Source organism: Amphiura filiformis, chromosome 18 (genome assembly GCF_039555335.1).
Source record: "Amphiura filiformis chromosome 18, Afil_fr2py, whole genome shotgun sequence".
Lineage (NCBI taxonomy): Eukaryota > Metazoa > Echinodermata > Ophiuroidea > Amphilepidida > Amphiuridae > Amphiura > Amphiura filiformis.
In genome coordinates, this window is record NC_092645.1 from 11,793,563 (window position 1) to 11,814,961 (window position 21,399).

At 37.0% G+C, this 21,399-nt stretch overlaps 2 protein-coding genes across 4 annotated transcripts in view; one reads left to right on the forward strand and one right to left on the reverse strand.

The window, feature by feature from the left end:
- The window catches only part of LOC140138970 (laminin subunit beta-2-like), a 555,517-nt gene that overhangs the window by 130,038 nt on the left and 404,080 nt on the right, over positions 1 to 21,399 (forward strand). The gene's annotated exons all lie outside the window — the stretch shown is intronic.
- The window catches only part of LOC140139863 (uncharacterized), a 28,328-nt gene that overhangs the window by 3,011 nt on the left and 3,918 nt on the right, over positions 1 to 21,399 (reverse strand). The window contains exon 2 of one of the 3 annotated variants that reach the window (XM_072161622.1): positions 1,045 to 2,799. The exons of 1 other annotated variant lie outside the window; for it this stretch is intronic. Coding sequence is in view for 1 of the 2 variants with exons in the window: in XM_072161621.1 (XP_072017722.1) it covers positions 6,635 to 7,684 (1,050 nt within the window). In the remaining variant the exon portion in view is untranslated. Of the gene's footprint in view, positions 1 to 1,044; positions 2,800 to 4,939; positions 7,688 to 21,399 lie in introns of those variants that run through there. One more of the 3 variants, XM_072161621.1, reaches the window with a different exon arrangement.

The window sequence follows — 21,399 nt, forward strand, 5'->3', positions numbered from 1 at the left end:
TTGTATTCCCCACGAAAATATCATATTCCGTGGGCGCCGCCATCATGTATAGTGTAAATCCCTCCTTTTAATAGGAGCACCATCGGGAAATTGAACACGATTTTTAAGCTTTTTTCACTGACAATTCACTTCCAATAAACGCCCCCTTTTGGAAAAATGCAACGCCCAGGCGTTTATTACAAACAATCTGGTATGCCTTTTGTTTGAAGCAAATCGGACATATGGTTTCCATAATACATCAAATTATATTTTCTTTGTATCTTATTGGTTTTATCAATAATCAATACAGTTAATGAGCAAAAAAGGCTCATTAATACATGTATGTAATTTTTGCCAATATTTTGCTAAAAACCAATGCATAAATGTTCATGGTACTTTTATTTTGCATTCTTTTGCCCTGAAACTTGGTCAAAGTGTTTCTAATATGTTCTATTGTATTATATATTGAAGCCGCCCCCTAAGTTGCATATTTGCATAATTAATTAGCATTTATGCAAATTAGCTCATTAATTTCTGATTTGATGAACTTGGCAACATGCCAAAGACACTCCATGTGCAAAATCTATGGAGTTTTCCAATCACAAAAAATTACTTGAGTCAAAAACGCTCTTTTCAAAAAAAAAAAAAAAAAAAAATTGTCAGGTGAGTTTTTATCACCCATCTACATATCCTGTATTATTTTCAAGCAATAATGAGCATGACACCATAGCCGTTCATACTACCTTAAATCACAGGCTGCCAATTCTATAGTATAACAGAGCGTAGTGAAACACTACATCTACATGTATATTCAATTGTCTGCAACAATGGAATGTTGACTCTTGTGTTATCAATGGAATTGAAAATACATGATCACTAAGCGATAGCGTGTTTTTAGCCAATGAGATAGGACTCCTTTTCTTGCACCTTATTGTTGAAAAACCAATCGCCTGTCGCTCACCGACTGAGTATATAGGCCTAAATTCAACTTATTTTGTAAAGTGGCACTTGGTGGTATTTTTACAAATCCATGTGATTCCCTGCAGGGAAAATATAATAATTTACCTGCTGTGGACGCTGTGTCCCAGTGAGGTTGCAAAATGTTCTCATAAACTACTATGAGTCTGCAAATGATTTTAGTGTATACTGGTGTACTGTATTGCTTTATTTTGAAGTTCACATTTGTAGGGCTAATCACTATTAGCTATGAATTGTCTTGTGCCATTTCAAGCGATGTACTTTTATGGTCTTAAGGTACTTGAAGCCTTCACCACAAAATTCACATTTGTAAGGCTTCTCATTGCTATGAATTGGTGCTGTTTCAAGTTAAATACCTGTGTGAAGCCCTTGTTGCATACTTCTCATTGCTATGGATTGCTGTGTGCCGTTTCAATTCACTTGCATATGTAAAGCCCTTAATTGTTGCATACTTTACATATAAGGCTTTTCTTTGCTATGGATTGCTGATGTGTGTTGTTTCAAATCATACGCATGTGTAAAGCCCTTGTTGCATATTTTACATACATGGGGCTTCTCATTGCTATGGATTGCTGTGTGCCGTTTCAATAAATATGCCTGTGTAAAGCCCTTGTTACATACTTTACATATGAGCCTTCTCTTTGCTGTGAATTGCTATGTACCTGCCAGTGTAAAGCCCTTGTTGCATATTTTACATACATGAGACTTCTCATTGCTATGAATTGCTGTGTGTCGTTTCAATAAATATGGCAGTGTAAAGCCCTTGTTGCATACTTTACATATATGAGGCTTCTCATTGCTATGGATTGCCGATGTGTGTCGTTTCAAATCATACACACGTGTAAAGCCCTTGTTGCATACTTTACAAACATGAGACTTCTCATTGCTATGGATTGCTATGTGCTGTTTCAATTTACTTGCGTATGTAAAGCCCTTGTTGCATAGTTTACATACATGAGGCTTCTCTTTGCTATGGTTTGCTATGTGTCGTTTCAATAAATATGGCCGGTTAAAGCCCTTGTTGCATACTTTACATACATGAGGCTTCTCTTTGCTATGGTTTGCTATGTGTCGTTTCAATAAATATGGCGGTTAAAGCCCTTGTTGCTTACTTTACATACATGAGGCTTCTCTTTGCTATGGTTTGCTATGTGTCGTTTCAATAAATATGGCCGGTTAAAGCCCTTGTTGCATACTTTACATACATGAGGCTTCTCTTTGCTATGGATTGCTATGTGCAGTTGCAAGTCACATGCCAGTGTAAAGCCTGTGTTGCATACTTCACATACATAAGGCATCTCATTGCTATGGATTGCTGTGTGCTGTATTAAGTCATTTGCCACTGTAAAGCCCTTGTTGCATACTTTACATACAAAAGGCTTCTCGCTATGAACTGCTTTGTGCTCTTCCAAGTGATGTGCCAGTGTAAAGCCCTTGTTGCATACCTTACATATATACATATGGTTTCTTTTCGCATATTGCTTCATGTTGTTTCAGTTGCTGTGTCAGTGTAAAGCCCTTATTGGATACTTTATATATATGAGGCGTCTCTTTGCTGAGAATCGGTGAACGTCTATTCAGGTGTGTAAAAAAGAATGTTTTAATAGTCACAGTACATACATGGTCCATCCAATTTTGTTTTCTTGTGAAGTCTTTATTACAGTATTGACATTCATATAGCTTCTCTTTTGTGTCTGATTCATACCAATATGGTCTAATCCGCTTCTTGTGTTGGATCAGGTGACTCAGATATAGATAAGTGTCATGGAAATACCTGCTGCAATATATACAAGTGTAAGGCTTCAGGTTGAACATGTTTTGAGGTCTTCTGGAAGTCATTTTCTGAAATTAGGATTAAAAAGGGAATATTGTTAGAAGTTTTATGTTTCTGTTTTTGCAGAGTAAATTGTACATATTGCACCATTCACATGGCTTTGAAAAATAGTGTGCAATAAATATATAAGAATCCACTCCAAGAAGCAATACAATGTATGGCCATTAATATTGGACCTACCGGCCCCCAAGTGATGGTGTCTCACTTTGTTTGTATCACTAAATGCTATGCGTGCTGATAAATGCTTTACACACAAGCTTTCCATCACTATGGACCACAATGGCCTCATCCCAATGCCATAGTTCAATAACCTCAATTAAACAATTAAAATTTGACCTCAAGTTGCAGAGTATGAGTATTTGTATCCAAATTTTCAAAGTCATTCAATGAATAAACCTAGATGTATTGGGGTTAAGGTGGTAATGGAGTCATTTTCTAGAAATTAGGAAATGCTTTGAGCATGTTTTTAAAAAGCAGATTAATTGAATAGGGCAAAGTGCACTGATAAATATGCCTTTTGTTTGAAGCAAATCGGACATATGGTTTCCATAATACATCAAATTATATTTTCTTTTTATCTTATTGTTTTTGTCAATAATCAATGCAGTTAAGGTTAGCGAGAGTTTTTCATGCGCTTGATTTCAGAGGCGTAAGTTCATAACAGAAACAGCCATGCAGAAAATGAACAAGCGTACTGGGACGTAGGCCTACAATAGAATATTGATCCACGGTCAAGACATGAAACTTGGCTTAGCTTCGTGCCCGGAGCTCGTGAGTCGAGGCGGGCGGGGATTTATGAGGCGACATGCGGGTCGGATGCGGGGAGGGTACAAGCCATTTTCGGCAATTTTCATAAGGATTTTATAAATTTTAAAATTGATTGGGGCACTTCGTCAAGCTACGCCCTGGAAAATGTGTTGATTTTGAATTTATAGCCTTGATATCTTTGATGAAATAAATCAATGCTGCTATTCCCCTGATTACAATGTAATAGGGTACAACAATAACATCAACAACAATATCAAAAAGCAATTATTTGCAAATCGAATTTAGAAAGAATATTCAAAAAGACAGACTTAGCAGGCCTACAAAATTTCTGAATTATATGATAAAGTGGAAAACAATCAATCACGATTCACTGCAGTCAGCGAATCAATCAAATAAAACTAAAAAGAAAGGAGCAAGAAAGAATAAAGAAATAGTGAAAAAGAGAAAGAGAGAGAAAGAAAAAGAACGAAAAAGAAAGTAAGAAAGAAAAAGAAAGGAAGAAAGAAAGAAAGAAATGAAAAAAGAAAAGGAGAAAGAAAAGAGGAAAGAAAGGAAGTAAAAATGAGGAAAGAGAGAAAAAAGGAAAGAAAATTCAGCCACATGCATGGGGACTCGAACCCACAAAAATTGTTCATAACAGATTCCCAGTCCAACGCTCTATCCACTGGCCCATACATCAGCTTACACAATATCTTATTCTCGAAGCGGATATGTAACTATAATTTGATGTAATTACTTGATTACAATCGCGTCCGCACAATGGCTCTTAGAATAAACACGCATGTCGGCGCTGAAATTTTGAACGAACTGATGGAGGAAAAACCTCGTTTTTTGCAATACTAGCTTCAATTTGGAGTGAAAATCAAATGGGATAGCAATTGGCAGAATGTTGAGAAATAATGTAGGTATTCAGATGTCTAAATTAACGCCCCATTATCAATATATCGATAATTTCACAAAACAGTTTTTTCTCAGACAAGATTCGCGAAAATGTTCCCCCAAAGCGGGCTTTTTAAATTTGATCGGTGCTGTATTTGGTTCTTCCCCATGGCAACATTATTTCTTTAATCGATTTGTAGTACAATAAAAAAAGGAGAAAACAATCACTCGGCGTGGTTTTATACGGAGCGAACATTTGAAAAAAACTGCATGGAGCGTGTTTTTGATCTTGTGAACATGGTGCGTAAAAAAATGATTTAAGCGAAGGATTTTCAAAGCGGATTCTAATTTTTTTTATAAACACACAAAAATAATGTAAAGATACATCCATGCACCAACATTTGACTCACTGCGATATTTGATTGCTGAGAAAACGCGGTTTTAGAGAACAACTTTATCGTCTTTTATCGTTTTTTATCGTTTCTTCGTGTAACCTTAACCAATGCATAAATGTTCATGGTATTTTTATTTTGCATACTTTTGCCCTGAAACTTGGTCAAAGTGTTTCTAATATGTTCTATTGTATCATATATTGAAGCCGCCCCCTAATTTGCATATTTAATTATCATTTATGCAAATTAGCTCATTAATTTCTGATTTCATGAACTTGGCAACATGCCAAAGAAACTCCATGTGCAAAGTCTATGGAGTTTTCCAATCACAAAAAATTACTTGAGTCAAAAACGCTCTTTCGAAAAATTGTCAGGTGAGTTTTTATCACCGGCCATTTACATATTCTGTATTCAGAGGATGATTTAAGGAAGCCCCATCATGCACTGTAAAAGTGTTATCACTAGAGTTTCAACTGCCACTTTACTTTCCAAATCCCATTGAACTCTGTGCAAAAGATGTTGTTTTAGAATTGCCATGCGTGTGTCGTCATTATTTGGTCGATTTCAGATCTAAAGTGATGTATGCATGAATGATAATTCACACCCTCTGTAGATAACATAAAATGTGAAATCGACCAACTATTTGAAGGTGTATTTATTGTAAATATATCTGTCCAAATTCAAATTTAACCATGCACGTGTGTATGCAGTGGGCATGGTGGGCGGGCAGTGGTGTCATGTTTACCACACAGCTGTGCTAACCGCAAGACTTGCTGGGAAGTGCTTAAATCATCCTCTGTTCTGTATTATTTTCAAGCAATTCTGAGCATGACACCATAGCCGTTCATACTACCTTAAATCCCAGGCTGCCAATTCTATAGTATAATGGAGCATAGTGAAACACTGCATGTATATTCAATTAATTGTCTGCAACAATGGAATGTTGACTCTTGTGTTATTTAATGGAATTGAAAATACATGATCACTAAGCGATAGCGTGTATTTAGCCAATGAGATAGGACTCCTTTACTTGCATTCCGAAAAGTGAGCAACCTTATTGTTGAAAAACCAATCGCCTGTCGCTCACCGACTGAGTATATAGGCCTAAATTCAACTTATTTTGTAAAGTGGCACTTGGTGGTATTATTACAAATCCATGTGATTCGCGGCAGGGAAAATATAATAATTTACCTGCTGTGGATGCTGTGTCCCAGTGAGGTTGCAAAATGTTCTCATAAAATACTGTGATTCTGCAAATGATTTTAGTGTACTAGTGTACTGTATTGCTTTATTTTGAAGTTCACATTTGTAGGGCTTATCATTATTTGCTATGAATTGTCTTGTGCCATTTCAAGCGATGTACTTTTATGGTCTTAAAGCACTTGAAGCCTTCACCACAAAGTTCACATTTTTAAGGCTTCTCATTGCTATGAATTGGTGCTGTTTCAAGTTAAATACCTGTGTGAAGCCCTTGTTGCATACTTCTCATTGCTATGGATTGCTGTGTGCCGTTTCAATTCACTTGCATATGTAAAGCCCTTGTTGCATACTTTACATATAAGGCTTTTCTTTGCTATGGATTGCTGATGTGTGTTGTTTCAAATCATACGCATGTGTAAAGCCCTTGTTGCATATTTTACATACATGGGGCTTCTCATTGCTATGGATTGCTGTGTGCTGTTTCAATAAATATGCCTGTGTAAAGCCCTTGTTACATACTTTACATATGAGCCTAATTCTCTTTGCTGTGAATTGCTATGTGCCGTTTCAAGTTACCTGCCAGTGTAAAGCCCTTGTTGCATACTTAACATACATGAGGCTTCTCATTGCTATGAATTTGCTGGTGCTGTATCAAGTTACCTGCCAGTGTAAAGCCCTTGTTGCATATTTTACATACATGAGACTTCTCATTGCTATGAATTGCTGTGTGCCGTTTCAATAAATATGGCAGTGTAAAGCCCTTGTTGCATACTTTACATATATGAGGCTTCTCATTGCTATGGATTGCCGATGTGTGTCGTTTCAAATCATACAGGCGTGTAAAGCCCTTGTTGCATACTTTACATATATGAGGCTTTTCCTTGCTGTGGGTTGCTATGTGTCGTTTCAAATCATATGGCACTGTAAAGCCCTTGTTGCATACTTTACAAACATGAGACTTCTCATTGCTATGGATTGCTATGTGCCGTTTCAATTTACTTGCGTATGTAAAGCCCTTGTTGCATACTTTACATACAGGAGGCTTCTCATTGCTATGGATTGCTATGTGCTGTTTCAGATCATATGCCTGTGTAAAGCCCTTGTTGCATACTTTACATACATGAGGCTTTTCATTGCTATGGATGGTTGTGTGCCGTTTCAATAAATATGCCAGTGTAAAGCCCTTGTTGCATACTTTGCATACATGAGGTTTCTCTGTGATATGAATTGGTTCATGCTGTTTCAAATGATGTGCCAGCTTAAAGCCCTTGTTACATACTTTGCATACATAAGGCTTTTCGTTGCTATGAATTGATTTGTGCTGTTTCAAATGATGTGCTCGCATAAAGCCCTTGTTGCATACTTTACATACATGAGGTTTGCTGTTAATCAGTGAACGTCTCAAGTGTCTTTTTCTAACAGTCGGAGTACATTCATGGTCCATCCAATTATGTTTCCATGTGAAGTCTTTATTAGACTGTTGGCATTCATAAAGCTTCTCTTTGGTGTCTGATTCATACCAATATGGTCTAATCCGCTTCTTGTGTTGGATCAGGTGACTCAGATATAGACAAGTTTCATGGAAATACCTGCTGCAATATATACAAGTGTGAGGCTTCAGGTTGAACAAATTTTGAGGTCTTCTGGAAGTCATGTTCTGAAATGAGGATTTAAAGGGATACTATCAAATATGAAGTCTTGTTTTTGTAATGTATAATGTGGTAGTTTTTTTACAGACTTAGCTGATACAAAAATATTGTGCCAACCATATGTGACATGATCAAGGGGAATGAACCACATGTTGACCCTGGTCGATAACATCAGCTCAAATTGAAAAGGGGACATATCAGTAAATTATGTAAAAGATTGTGGAAATGTTGCAATTCGTCAGCAAAGTTATAATGTTACTATGTCAACGGGATCAAGAGCTTGAGTAATGAACCACAGTCAAAACAACCACTACATATGCACAAAGTATGTGGCATTTGACGGCATAAATATACCATGATCCGGTAATCAAGAGAATTACATAACCACTTCGATAATGAATAATTAAATTGAGAACAACATAAGCTACAAGTATGCACATGGTCTCATTTTTGATAGTCTCAATTTGACTTTGCCCAAGTACCCTGCAGCCTTTCATGTTTTCTCATGTTGTAAGATATATTCCAGACTTGCACTACGTGGCAGGCACTCGGATGTCCCAGCTACAAGTATGTGCCATGGTGATGATCTCCTTTTTCAGCGATAGAGAAAATCAGCACCGCTAAAAGGAACTTACATACGATTCAACTCAACATGTTTTCAGCCAATCACCATCCAGGAATCTTGATGATGTCATAAGAATGATCTAGTATTTTGTTTCCTAATTTTAGCTGACGTTTTATTCAGCTTGATTCAGTTTCCTATGGAACTATTTAAACCCACAATGCAATTGTCATCATGGGATATCCTGGCCATTTATGAATATTCACAACAAAATGAGTTACGTGTCACATCGAAACGGATGATCAAATTTGCTCCAGATTTCGCTAAAATTTTTCTGCCATCTTGTGAAGACCACAATCTCAGAAATATTTGTTCGAACACTTTTAAGGCCATATTGGAAATGGTCCCCCTTCTACCCCCGTACAATGTTGGCATGCCCAATATGCTCATCTTCACCATATCTTCTCCCAACATTGTTTGGTGGGGAAAGGGAGGGGCATGCTTAAGATGAACGTTGAGACAACACTATTATAATTCTTATTTTCCAGTGACTCATATAGCGTGCGCACTATGCTAAGAAGAACATGGGAATTACAGTGGGTGTTTGAACACATTTTTTCCGGGATTGTCTACAAAATTGCTTAGCAAAATCATCTGATTTTAGTTTTTGGACAATAACTCTGCAGTTACGCCATCGATCTTAATGCAATTTGGAACACATGTCAGAGACATAATTTGCTATCATCTCACAAAATATGGAGGAAATCGATGAATATTTGGATAGCGGTCAGTTACCATAGATTTAATATAGCGTTTTGTACACACAAATATTAGGCCTTAATGGTTTATGTGCTATGTTAATTGCTCATATGTTCATATTGTATAATAAATTAAGAGGAGGAATTAAAATTTTATTTTCAGCTAGAAATAAAAAATAAACATTACTCGTAAATTCAATGTTATTTATTTAAATGTCACAGAGTACCACGGTATGATAAATGGGGAGGGTGGGGGCATCGAGAAGCGAGGGAGAGGAGAGAGTGATAGGAAGGAGAAACGCACCGGATACGCACATGTATTGCTTTAAAATTAGTTTATAATAAAAAAAACATTACTTGACCAACATTTAAAAAACAGCCTAATGTGTGAAATTGTGTTCATTAAACATTTTAAATACACCATGGTAAGGATGGTCAAATGGTAAAACGTAATGATTTACACTCATAGACAAGCACGCATATCCATCGATTTACCATATAATAGAAAAGTAAATCATATTATTCTTTATGTTTTGTGGTCAATCGTGCATACTGTGTGTTTTCAATGGGGAGATGAGCAATGATTTACCTTTACCATGAATAGGGTTTCACACTTTCAGTGTACATAATTATACCCACTGAAGAGACAACGTAAATCACGTTTTTAATAAAGTTTGCCCATGTCAGATTGCATATAGGCCTAAAAATAAAGGTCATTATCCATGTTATCTATCATGCTCATAATGATCGGTGGTTCTTTAATCGGAAAACAGCATTTTTGAATCGTTTATATTTTCTTTTATTCCATTCAAATATAATGACAATCATGAAATAACCCTGAGCTTGCATACCAATCATTGAATATGTCAGTTAAAATTGATTTATGTGTCTTATACATTGCGCATGTGTGTCTTTTAATGTGCAATTGGTCTTGGACTTGAAACTTATTGACCAGCAAGTGACATGTGCACTTTTTATTACTTTTTTATTCTTCCTTCTTTTTTAATTCATGGTTTTTTTTTTAGTTTGATTGTTCGTTTTATCTTCTTTAATTTCTTTTTAGTATTTTCTTTGCATTTTTGTTTTGATTTCCTTTCTTTGTTTCTTTCATCTTTTTTATTGGGGGGGGGGGTCTTTAATGATTTCTTTTTCTTTGCCTTTACTTGAATTCTTTGAGGTATACTTTCGTGGGGTCGGGAATTACTGGTTTGGAGGGAGAAGTTTGGCAAAGCAATGGGCATAGGTTGGTAGATGTCGTTGCATTATTTTGCTATCTACTGCAGATAACATTGATAAATTTGCATCCCACATCCGTATGATGTTTGCTTGACGGTGCCCTTAGTGTCATAGCAAATATAAAAGATGGTGAATGATTTTCAAAAAGATTTTCAACTTTTAACTATCCAAATTGCTATGTTTTAAAATGTTTGGGGCTACTTATAATGTATTCTACGTCTTATTTGACTTAACTTAGTCAAAATTTGATGACAATATATGTTTAAACTGACCGATCCCTGAAATATTTGTGAATGGAATGTAATATTTTTTATTCCCTATGTTCCTTAGTATATATAAACTAACATGTGTAAGTTTCATTTAAATATGACGGACTACTCAAATGCATTCAACAAAAGCATGATTGCAATCTACTGTGACAGTTAGTCTCACACACACAACCCTGCACTACGATCAAATAAGTTGATGATAACATTTGATTGAATGGACTGCACTCCGCCATAACTATGGTAAAGGACACTGGTTCAAATCCTTTGTTTGGAGCCAATCGATAAACTGATGCAGGGCCTCGATCTATATGCTTTACTCACCCCCACCTCAGTCCAATCAAATCAATCAATAGGTCTATTAATTCTGCAGACATGGTTTTATTTATTGTATTATATTGTATTGTATTACCAGGGGGGTATTGATTATTGATTGATGTGGTTGACTGCCATATATGATACATGAGCTGACTGTTTATATAAGACTTACCAGATAACACAACTAAAATCTTAAGCTCGGACATTTTCATCTTATCAAAACATTTTCAAAATGCCACTGCTATATATTTTTCTATAATTATTCTAAGGGTATTTTTTTGTACTGACCATAACAAAGATTTGGTGTAAAAAAACAATAATTTTGGGAAAATCAAAAAAAAGTAAATAACTTGCATTTTTTTTGTAACAACATTAAGGTCATATTTCATACCAACTGAATGAATCAGAGCTTTGCAGGTGAGCACTTTTGGTCATAATTGAATGCACCAAAAACGGCAACACAAAAAGTTGTGTTTTTATTTCCTCATACTTTTGTAATTAACGGGTTAGGCCATTTTAAATCGACTTTCGAAAAGTTTTTTGATACATTCATTGATTTCTCAAAAAGTAAAAATCGCAGTTTAACAAATAACGGTTCAAATGAAAGCCGTTATTGGGGGCTAATTGTTGTACCACTATGATAGGCCTGACACCAATATAAACACTTGTTCCGGTGACCCAAGTTCATGGTCATTTCTGCTCACGCACTTTTTACAGATGGCCTGGAATTTCATATTTCGGTTTCAGCGATTGCCGAAAAAGGTGGTATGTTTTTGAAAAGCGTTTCCGCTTGGAATGTAGATAGTTATTGTTGCTATTACTCTTTGCGATTTTAATTTATGCCCTCTTTAGCCGACAATTTTCAATGCATTTTACACAATAGATACGTCGCTTGCATAAATACCGCTATTTTTAACAGTATCGTTTTTGTTAACCAACATACCATCCAAAAGAGTTCTCAAGACTTTGATGAAACCATTATCGGACTGCATGTGATGAACAGATTTTACACTAGAATCAAAAGAACCAGCGTAGGCCCTCTCAAAATGTACTTTTTTAAAATATCGCGATGTGATAAAATGACTGCCTTTTCCTTGTTTTTTATAACAAGGAAAAGTTTTACTACCTCAAACTTCAAGCGTAGTGCTGTCTCATCAGTGTCCGTTACTGGTTGGTATTATTCAGATTAAGCGATTTTCATGATTTAGGCCTACTTAGCCTACATTTGACCAACTATTTGCCCACACCGTGTATGCGAATATATTCCAAATATGGCGCTGCATTCAGTATCACACTATATTCACGGTTGTTCTAATGGCTATTCAAACTTTGGCTGGTTTGCGTTTATACCATTTCACCCTGATGTGTCAGTGACGTCACATCCGGGGTCACGTCAGTATAAAGCTGGTTTCATACTATCCTGCCGGTTGCAATGAGCGGCGTGGCGCACGCGCATTGCAGACAAACGGACACAATCAAGGCTTGTCATTGGTTGAAATGCTATGCCGCTTGCCGGGTGTTCGTGATCGCGCGCCATTATCGTGATGATCGAGGATTCCTTTTTTGTGATGAAGGGACCAGCCGAACTGTCCGTTTTCCAGAATGCAATGAACATAACTCTGTACTCCCGGGAGATGATGCATTTGCGACACTCATACCCCTGGAATAGTGCATGGTGGGAAAGAGGAAAAGCGGTCTATCTGAATTTTATTAGGCGCAGCGCATCACTCGCTGGAGTTCGATAGCGCTGGTGTACATACGCACGCACGATAAAGGTTGGCAATTGAAGCAGGCCTCAGTTTAGCGAACTTTGTCTAGTTTAATGCGATGCGAGTGCAAGCGCTGCTGCTCGGACTGTGAAGGTTTCTGGATACCGAATATGGGTTTAGATTAGGCCTATATCATGTCCTCTAGGCCATATAATTTATTTTTGGAAAGGAAAGTCTAATCTCGGAGCCTACAATGTATTCAATTGAGAAGGGACTGGATTTTGTCATAATAATATAAAAATTAATACTTGTCGTCCATAACAAGAAATAATGCCTCGCGATTTTTTTGATATCCAGCCATAGTATTTTAATTGATTAAACTGAACATGAAGCTATATCTTTACTAGCTTCATGCACTAATTTGCAGACCCGCCCGGCCTACTACATGTAGTGAGTACCACATTAGATTGTGTTTACAAGAAATAATAAGCGCTGCCTCCTCAAAATTTCTTATGCCATCAGCTTTGATGATTAAATATTATCTACAACTCTGCACCTGTGTTCAAGGCCTTTCTTTTATCTATTGACCTCAAAAGAAAGGATTAGAATGATCAGAATGAGCGTCCCTGACCCCTTTCCACACATTAATAATGAGTCGGTAAGGAGCGTGCTACCGTTATACTCCAGTGAGTACATTATGGCTACTACGCAGTTCAATGGCCTTATTGTGATCTGGCGGGCGTTTTAAAAGCACGGTCCCTGACTACGTGGGCATATTTCCGGACAAGGTTAAGGAACAATATAGAGACCAATTGCCTGGCAATGACGTCACATGTAATCCCAGTCTATAGTGTGATTAGAACATTATAGGCTGGTGGTCACTTATAGTACGATCAGTACGAAAAGTCCAAGCGATTATTAATGTATTTTCTAAAATTAAAAGAACCACTTTCTAGTGGGAATTTTTGTAAGTTATACAGCTAAAGTTGTGAAAGGGTTGAAAGACTACAATATTACGGCATAAACAAGAATTTCTTTGTTTGGTCGTTATTCCTATAGGCTCATCCCTTCAAAACAGGAATATTGGTATGAAGCAACAAATCACTACTCTGATGGGTAACTTTTACCCATATTTAAATTGCCATTTTTGCTACTACCAGATTTTGCCATCAAAAACACTATGACTATACCTACCCTGTTAAAAAAACCCGAGTCCCTAAAAATGCCATTTTGTAATGCGGAAGTGCTAAAAGTCCATGTTTGCACCCTATAAAACCCATATAAAGTACGTAACCCACAATTCTCAAATTGCAGGATATTAAATTTTTTACAGTTAGTTTGGAATTGGGTGGGGTTAAAAGTTGGGACGGGGAACCTCTCAACTCAAACATTGCCCATTTTTTAGTCCAACACGAATTCAGCATCCTTTCTCTCTAAAATAGCAAAGTTGTTTATATTTTTCAAGGGGGGGGGCGTTCAGCTGACATATCTCATAGAAATTTTTGTGAATGCATTTTAGATCTACCTCAAAAACTAATCTCTTAATTGTTGGTGACTTTAACTTTTATTTTGAAGACCCAAATGATAATGACACTGCACGGCTGAAAGAACTATTGGATATTTGTAACTTTGATCAATATGTTAATTCTCCGACTCATATCAAAGGACATATTTTGGATTTAGTAATTGGCGCGCCTCTGATAATTTAATTAATTCTGTTAATGTCGACTGTTTTATGACTGATCATGTCTCGATTCTTTGTAAGCTGAACCTCAAGAAACCTCCACTTTTGAAACAGCACATTTCTTATCGAAAATATAAAGAACTTGACCATGAACAATTTGCTTTGGATATTGGGAAATCTTTCACAAGCACTGATTCATCAGCAGATCTAAATGAAATTGTACATAAATATAACTCATCTCTCTGTAACATTTTGGATGCATGTACCTTTGAAATCCCGTACCATTACAATTCGCCCTTCCCATCCCTGGTACTCCCCTGAGATTGATGAAGCGAAGGAATTGAGGAAAAGACTTGAACGTAAGTGGAGGAAAACCAAATTGGAAGTGGATCGTCAGCTTTTTATAACTCAACGCCAACATGTTTATAACAAATTGTTCTGACCAGAAGGAACTTTTTAAGATTGTTGAAAGTCTGCTGCACCAAAAAGGAAAAGCAAAACTTCCTTCTCACAACTCTAAGGAACAACTGGCACAAAAATTTAATAGTTTCTTCACTTCAAAAATTACTAAAATACGTGATGATTTGGACTCTGAACTTACTGCTATTGACAAGCAAAACACATCCACTACTTCGGACATTGAACATGATTTAAAATCTTATTTAGATGCTTTCCGCCCGCGTCGGAAGAGGAAATTTGTAAAATCATCAGTGCTTCACCACCAAAATCATGTGACTCTGACCCTATTCCTACTTGGCTTTTAAAGAATCATCTTCAGCTGCTTGCTCCGCTTATTACACGCATTGTTAATCTGTCATTGGAATCAGCAGTTTTTCCATCTTGTTTCAAAACTGCCCTCGTCACACCTCTTCTTAAAAAGCCATCGCTTGACTCTGAAATCTTGAAAAATTACCGACCGGTATCAAACTTGGCTTTCATCTCAAAAATAATTGAAAAAGTTGTTTCATCTCGTATAGCTGATCATCTTAGTGCGAACAACCTATATGAGCGCTTCCAATCAGCGTATAGAAAACATCATGGAACTGAAACAGCATTACTTCGTGTTCAAAATGACATATTATGTAATTTGGATAAAAAACGTGGTGTATTTATGGTATTACTTGATCTATCTGCTGCCTTCGACACCATAGACCATGGTGTCCTTCTGTCGCGTCTCTCCTCTTTTGGTATTAGAGGTAGTGCACTTGAATGGACCCATTCTTATTTGACCGACAGATTGCAGGCTGTCAACATCAATGGTTGTTTGTCATCATTCATTCCACTCCTTTTCGGTGTCCCCCAAGGATCTGTATTAGGACCTCAATTTTTCACCATTTACTCGTCTCCAATAGCTAACATCGCCCGCAAGCATGGATTACAAGTTCACATGTACGCCAACGATACACATCAGCTTTATTTATCTTTTGATTTAGATAGTGCATCAGATGAATTTTCTTCACGTTCGCAAATTGAATTATGTATCAAGGACATTAAATCATGGATGACTGTAAATAAATTGAAATTAAATGATGACAAAACTGAACTTCTTATTATCACCTCCAAATATAATCAATCAAAACTTCGCTCCAACTTTCTTCAAATTGATTCTGCCAACATTCAAGCTTCTACTAATACTCGCAATCTAGGAATTATATTTGACAACATTCTCTCAATGGACGATCACATCAAAAATGTGTGCAAATCAACTTATTTTCAGATTAGAAACATTAATGAAATTAGCAAAGTGCTCGATTATGATACTGCTGCAACACTTGTCCACGCTTTAGTCACATCACGTCTTGACAATGGAAATGCTTTATTATATGGAATCACTGAACGACAACTCAATAAACTTCAACTGGCTCAAAATGCTGCTGCACGCATGCTCACAAGGACTAGGAAATTTGACCATATTTCACCCGTCTTACAACGTCTGCATTGGTTACCAATTCGGTATCGCATTCATTTCAAACTCCTTCTTCTCACCTGGAAAGCGCTCCATGACATGGCACCTTCTTATATCAGTGAACTTATCAATTTTTATATTCCATCACGTAACCTTAGATCATCGGATAAACATCTTCTTTCAGTTCCACGGACTTCTTCATCATTTGGCGACCGGGCCTTCTATGCTTGTGCACCTGCACTTTGGAACTTGCTTCCTTTAAATCTCTGCGTATTTCGATTCACTTGATATTTTCAAAAGACTTTAAAAACTCATCTGTTTAAGATTGCTTATGACAATTGACTTCTATATGTGACTGTTTTTATAATTGTGTGTTAATTTTAATTGTTCAATGTTTGCGCCTCGGAATAGGTTGTCTAGATAGATGGCGCATTATAAATGCATTATTATTATTATTATTATTATTATTTATTATGGTGATTCCATTATAATAAGGCCAATCAAAGTCGATTTTGAATTTCCCGTCGCCCGCCCTCACTTCATTTTCTGACCCTCACTTGAATTCATGTGATTTTCCAAAAAATACCGATAAAAACAAATGCAAAAAAAAGATGTCAGGCCTGAATTAAACCTGAATTCAGCTAGAAATCAGGCCTGAAATAATGACTAAATTCAGGCCTGATTCTAACCTGAAAAAGGGGCGAAATATTTAAATGAGATAAGCCAGAAATGTAATGTCAGGCCTGAAATTTTAGCCAGAAAAATTTAACCAGAAATAATAAGCCAGAATTTTAGCTAGAATTATTAAACAGAATTATTAGCCAGAAATATTAACCAGAAATGAAATCAGGCCTGATTCTAACCTGAAAAAGGGCCGAAATATTTAAATGAGATTAGCCAGAAATGTTAGGGCTGAAATTTTAGCCAGAAAGATTTATACAGACAAAATTAGCCAGAATTTTAGCTAGAATTATTAAACAGAATTATTAGCCAGAAATATTAACCAGAAATGAAATCAGGCCTGATTCTAACCTGAAAACGGTCTGAAATATTTAAATGAGATTAGCCAGAAATTTTATAAGGCATGAAATTTTAGCCAGAACAAATTAGCCAGAATTTTAGCTAGAATTATTAAACAGAATATTAGCCAGAAATATTAACCAGACTTCACTCTTCTCAACTCCCGGTCCCCGCACTCCGTGCATCCGCGGGTATCCATGCTTGTTGGTGAACTTTAAAAACACCCCTTTTGCATCTCATTTCGCGAATTATTTGCCTTCGACAATACCCCTATTTTCGCTAAAACGCAAACGATATTTCTAACATATCCTTTTCTGACAGAAACACGTAGGCTGCTCCATGAAAATATCCTTTTTTTTTTCAATTTCGCGAACACATGGTTTGAAAAAACACCCCTTTTTTGTGTGTTTCGCGAATCGCATTTCTTCATCTGAAAACACCCCCTATTTCGCGAAATTTTCGACGAGCATGAATACCCGCGGATGCACGGAGTGCGGGTCTCACATTCAGCCTCATACATGTGTAGATTGAAATTCCCACAATTGCCATGATCAGAATGCACCAGTGGCATAGCGTCATAGGGGCATGGGGGCATGTGCCCCCAATCGATTGCAAAATTGAGAAAATCCGATAGGAAAATTGCCAAAAACAGCTTGGGCCCCCCCCCCCAATCAGACCCGGTGCCCCCAATCATGGTTGGTGCCCCCCCCCCCATCGGATGACCCATGCTTCGCCACTGGAATACACCTTTTATAGGATTGAACTCTAAACCTGAAAGAAGTTTGATATTCATACTGTGCACTTGACCCTCTTTACAAATTAATGCTCTCCTTTCTCAAATGTTGGTCACAACCTTGTCAGTTTTGTTTTCAGTCTTTAACCCAGGTGAAAAGTGTTACTGATGTTCTTGGGGTGTTATGAAGTGGGGAAGGGTTATTTGGAGAGTTCACATATGGTGAGTTGTCATTTGGAGAGTTTTGATATTGCGAGTTGTCAATTGCAGAGTTCAACTATGGTGAGTCGTCATTTGGAGAGTTCCAAAGTGGCAATTTGTCACCTTGAGCATATTGGAAAAGTTTTGTTTGTATAGTTGGGATGTGGTGTGTTATGTCAATGTAATGGGAAGTTTCTATTTTGAAGTGAGGAGGGTAATTTAGAGAGTTTATGTTTACAAAGCACATCCTAACGGTATTACACAACTCTCCCAATATGCAGAAGGTGACAACTCACCATATTTGAACTCTCCAAATGACCCTTCCCCCACAAACATCCCCAAGACATCAACATGACATACCACATTGCACCACACCCCAAGTTTACCAAATACAACACTTCAAATTTGGGTGAAAACTCACCACATTTAAACTCTCCAATGACTCTCCCCCCCACTTCAAAGTAGAAACATCCCCAATATATCAACATTGCCCACCAAATCATCCCAACTTTAAAACCAATACAAAGCGTACCACTATGATGTAACAACCTTATTTGAACTCTCCCAATGACAACTCGCCATATTTGAACTCGCTAAATAACCCTCCCCGCTTCAAAGGACAACCTCCCCAAGACATCAGCATAATTAATACCCCAACAACATCAGTAACACATTTCACCTGGGTCAGCCAGCATCAACCTGCAGTATACCCACATAATTATTATAAATAAATGATACATGCATAAATGCATGCATGTCTGCTGAATTCAACAACCTTTCTAGGCAATGTTTCCTGGGGAAAAAGAATGACAAACTTCAGGCTTTGAAACTTACGAACATCTGATCTTCCTTCCACAGACATAGCTGGTATGTTTCCCATCAACTACACAATGTTAAAAGACCCTAAAATACCCTTTAAACTGTTAATTTTTCAAAAAGTTGTGGCAGTTTCTGAGCCTTATCAGTAGCCTGCTTCCTTACAGTTGGTGACCTCTGACCTAATATCATGTGACCATAATTAGCCTGAAAAATAATAAGCCAGAATCCCAAATCTGGCTAATATTTAGCCATATTTTTGATTCTGGTTAATCTTTTAACCAGAATACAAAATCTGGCTAAATATCTTAGCCAGAAAACTTTTCAAGTTAAGATTTTAGCCTGAAATTGGATTCAGGTTATGATTTCTGTTTATTAAATAACCAGAATTGATATTCTGGTTAATTTGTTAACCAGAAATTGATATTCTGGTTAATTTATTGGTCTTAGAATAATTTCTGTTTAGATTCAGGCTAAATTAACCAGAATGTTTGGTAAGGGCCCTTTATTTTTTGTGGAAAAATCAAAATCAAAACATATAATTTTGCTGTCAACCTTGCAGACTCTTTTAAATATACTTTTGAATCTCATTTAGGCTATAAACATCCATCTTCAAGTGAGTAGTAAGGTACATTGTATTTAATTATATCGTATTTACAAAAATGTCTGTATCACATAACGACATATTTGCCGATCATCTATAGCCCAGTATTATATTGTATCTGCATATTTGGAAGAATTTGCAGTTTCACGTAGTGACGTAACATATTTGTGTGACGTATTTGCGCAACTTTGTTTATTGTATGCATGGTAAAATTGCTGTTTTGTCCTTAGCATGACGTATTTGCACAACTGATACAATGTAGATTCGTTTTGATATGGGGGATGGGAATGAAAAAAATCATTGAAGTAGAGTGAATCTAGCGCCTTTTGGCGACCAAATAAGTTTTTGATACAAATGTACGTGAATAATTTTGCCAAAAAATGGTGCACAAGCGGAATATATGTGCGTGAAGTGCGCAAATATTGGCACATTTGGGGCTAAAATGGCCCAATATGAGGTTAATTTGGTCAGAAACCCACATACAGGTGTCAACATTAGGGGGGGGGGGTGATTGTATGGACCACCCTGCGGCAAGAAGATTCGCACCCACCCTCTGATCAATTTGATTTGCTCGAAATGCATATTTTGCAAATACGCAAAATCGCTGTTCTGAGTAAATTTTGGTACCATACCATATTTTGGTACTATGAAGACAACACACTGATTTTGGTCTATATTTTGTGTACTAGCTCTCACATGGTGGAACCATGCAGTGGAAGAATACTGCTAATATAATGAAAGGCAGAAAAATAATGAATAATGAAAAAGTTACCTAACTTGTTTTCAGAAATTATGTGACGGGAAACTCAAAATTGACTGTTAGTGGCCTAATCTGTAAGTGTGAAAACAATACAATATAGTGAAGCTAAACTGCATGAAATATTGTGCGGAAGTGAATAAATTCGCGTGTATATGCTGTAGCGTGAAAAAAAATATGGGCTTTGGGGACTAAAAATAAATGGCCAAATATTAAGCTAAATTTGGTTAGAAACCCACAAACAGGCATCGATCAACATGGTGGGGGGGGGGGTAATTGTATGGACCATCCCCCTGTTAAGATAATTAGTGAACATGTGTATATACACAATGTGTCTCATATCTGCCATCTCTGAATTGGGCTATTCCAGATGTATTCCGCACCCCCCTATGGAAGCGTTTAAAAAAATACAATTCCAGCTGGAATTGAGATGTGTCTAGAATTCCAGCAGTCACTTTTAGCAAAGATTCCGGCTGGAGGGTATGGAAGACATTGAGATTAGGTGAAATTACGTCTGCTAAAATAACAGAGTGGGGATTGTGAAAGGCCATGATGTGCCTATGGAAGACATTCACATTTCTTAATATTCCGGCTGGAAAGTGGTCACAAATGCTCCAATTCCAGCAGAATCTTCACTAATTATGATCACCATCTCGATTAACCTAGATGAAAGACATTTACTTGAATTCTGGCTGGAAACAAAAAATGTTCTAATTCCAGCTGGAACCCTATGGAAGACATTTACATTGACGTGATTTCCAGCTGGCCATATATATTAGACATATATAACAAATTCCGGCAGTGTCTTCCATGGAGTTATCCCGACATGTGAATTCGCTGTCAATTTAGCCGAAGTCACTCCCATTGTGGCCTGTACACCATCCCCGATAATGAAAGCAGCGTAAAAAGGGTAGCTTTTCAGGTGGGTAGGCACGATCTGCAGCGTGTCGCGTTTAGGGTGTCAAAAACATGAAAAATTTGAAAAAAGGTAGCACAATTGCAATTGCTAAATACGCAGAAATGAAATTTAGGGTATGAAATTTGATGTTAGGAATGAAATCCTTGTTTAGGGTGTCGTTTTAGCCAAGGGTTAAATCCTTGTTTAGGGTGCTTTTCAAAAGTTGATTATAGCGGATGGTGTACAGGCCAC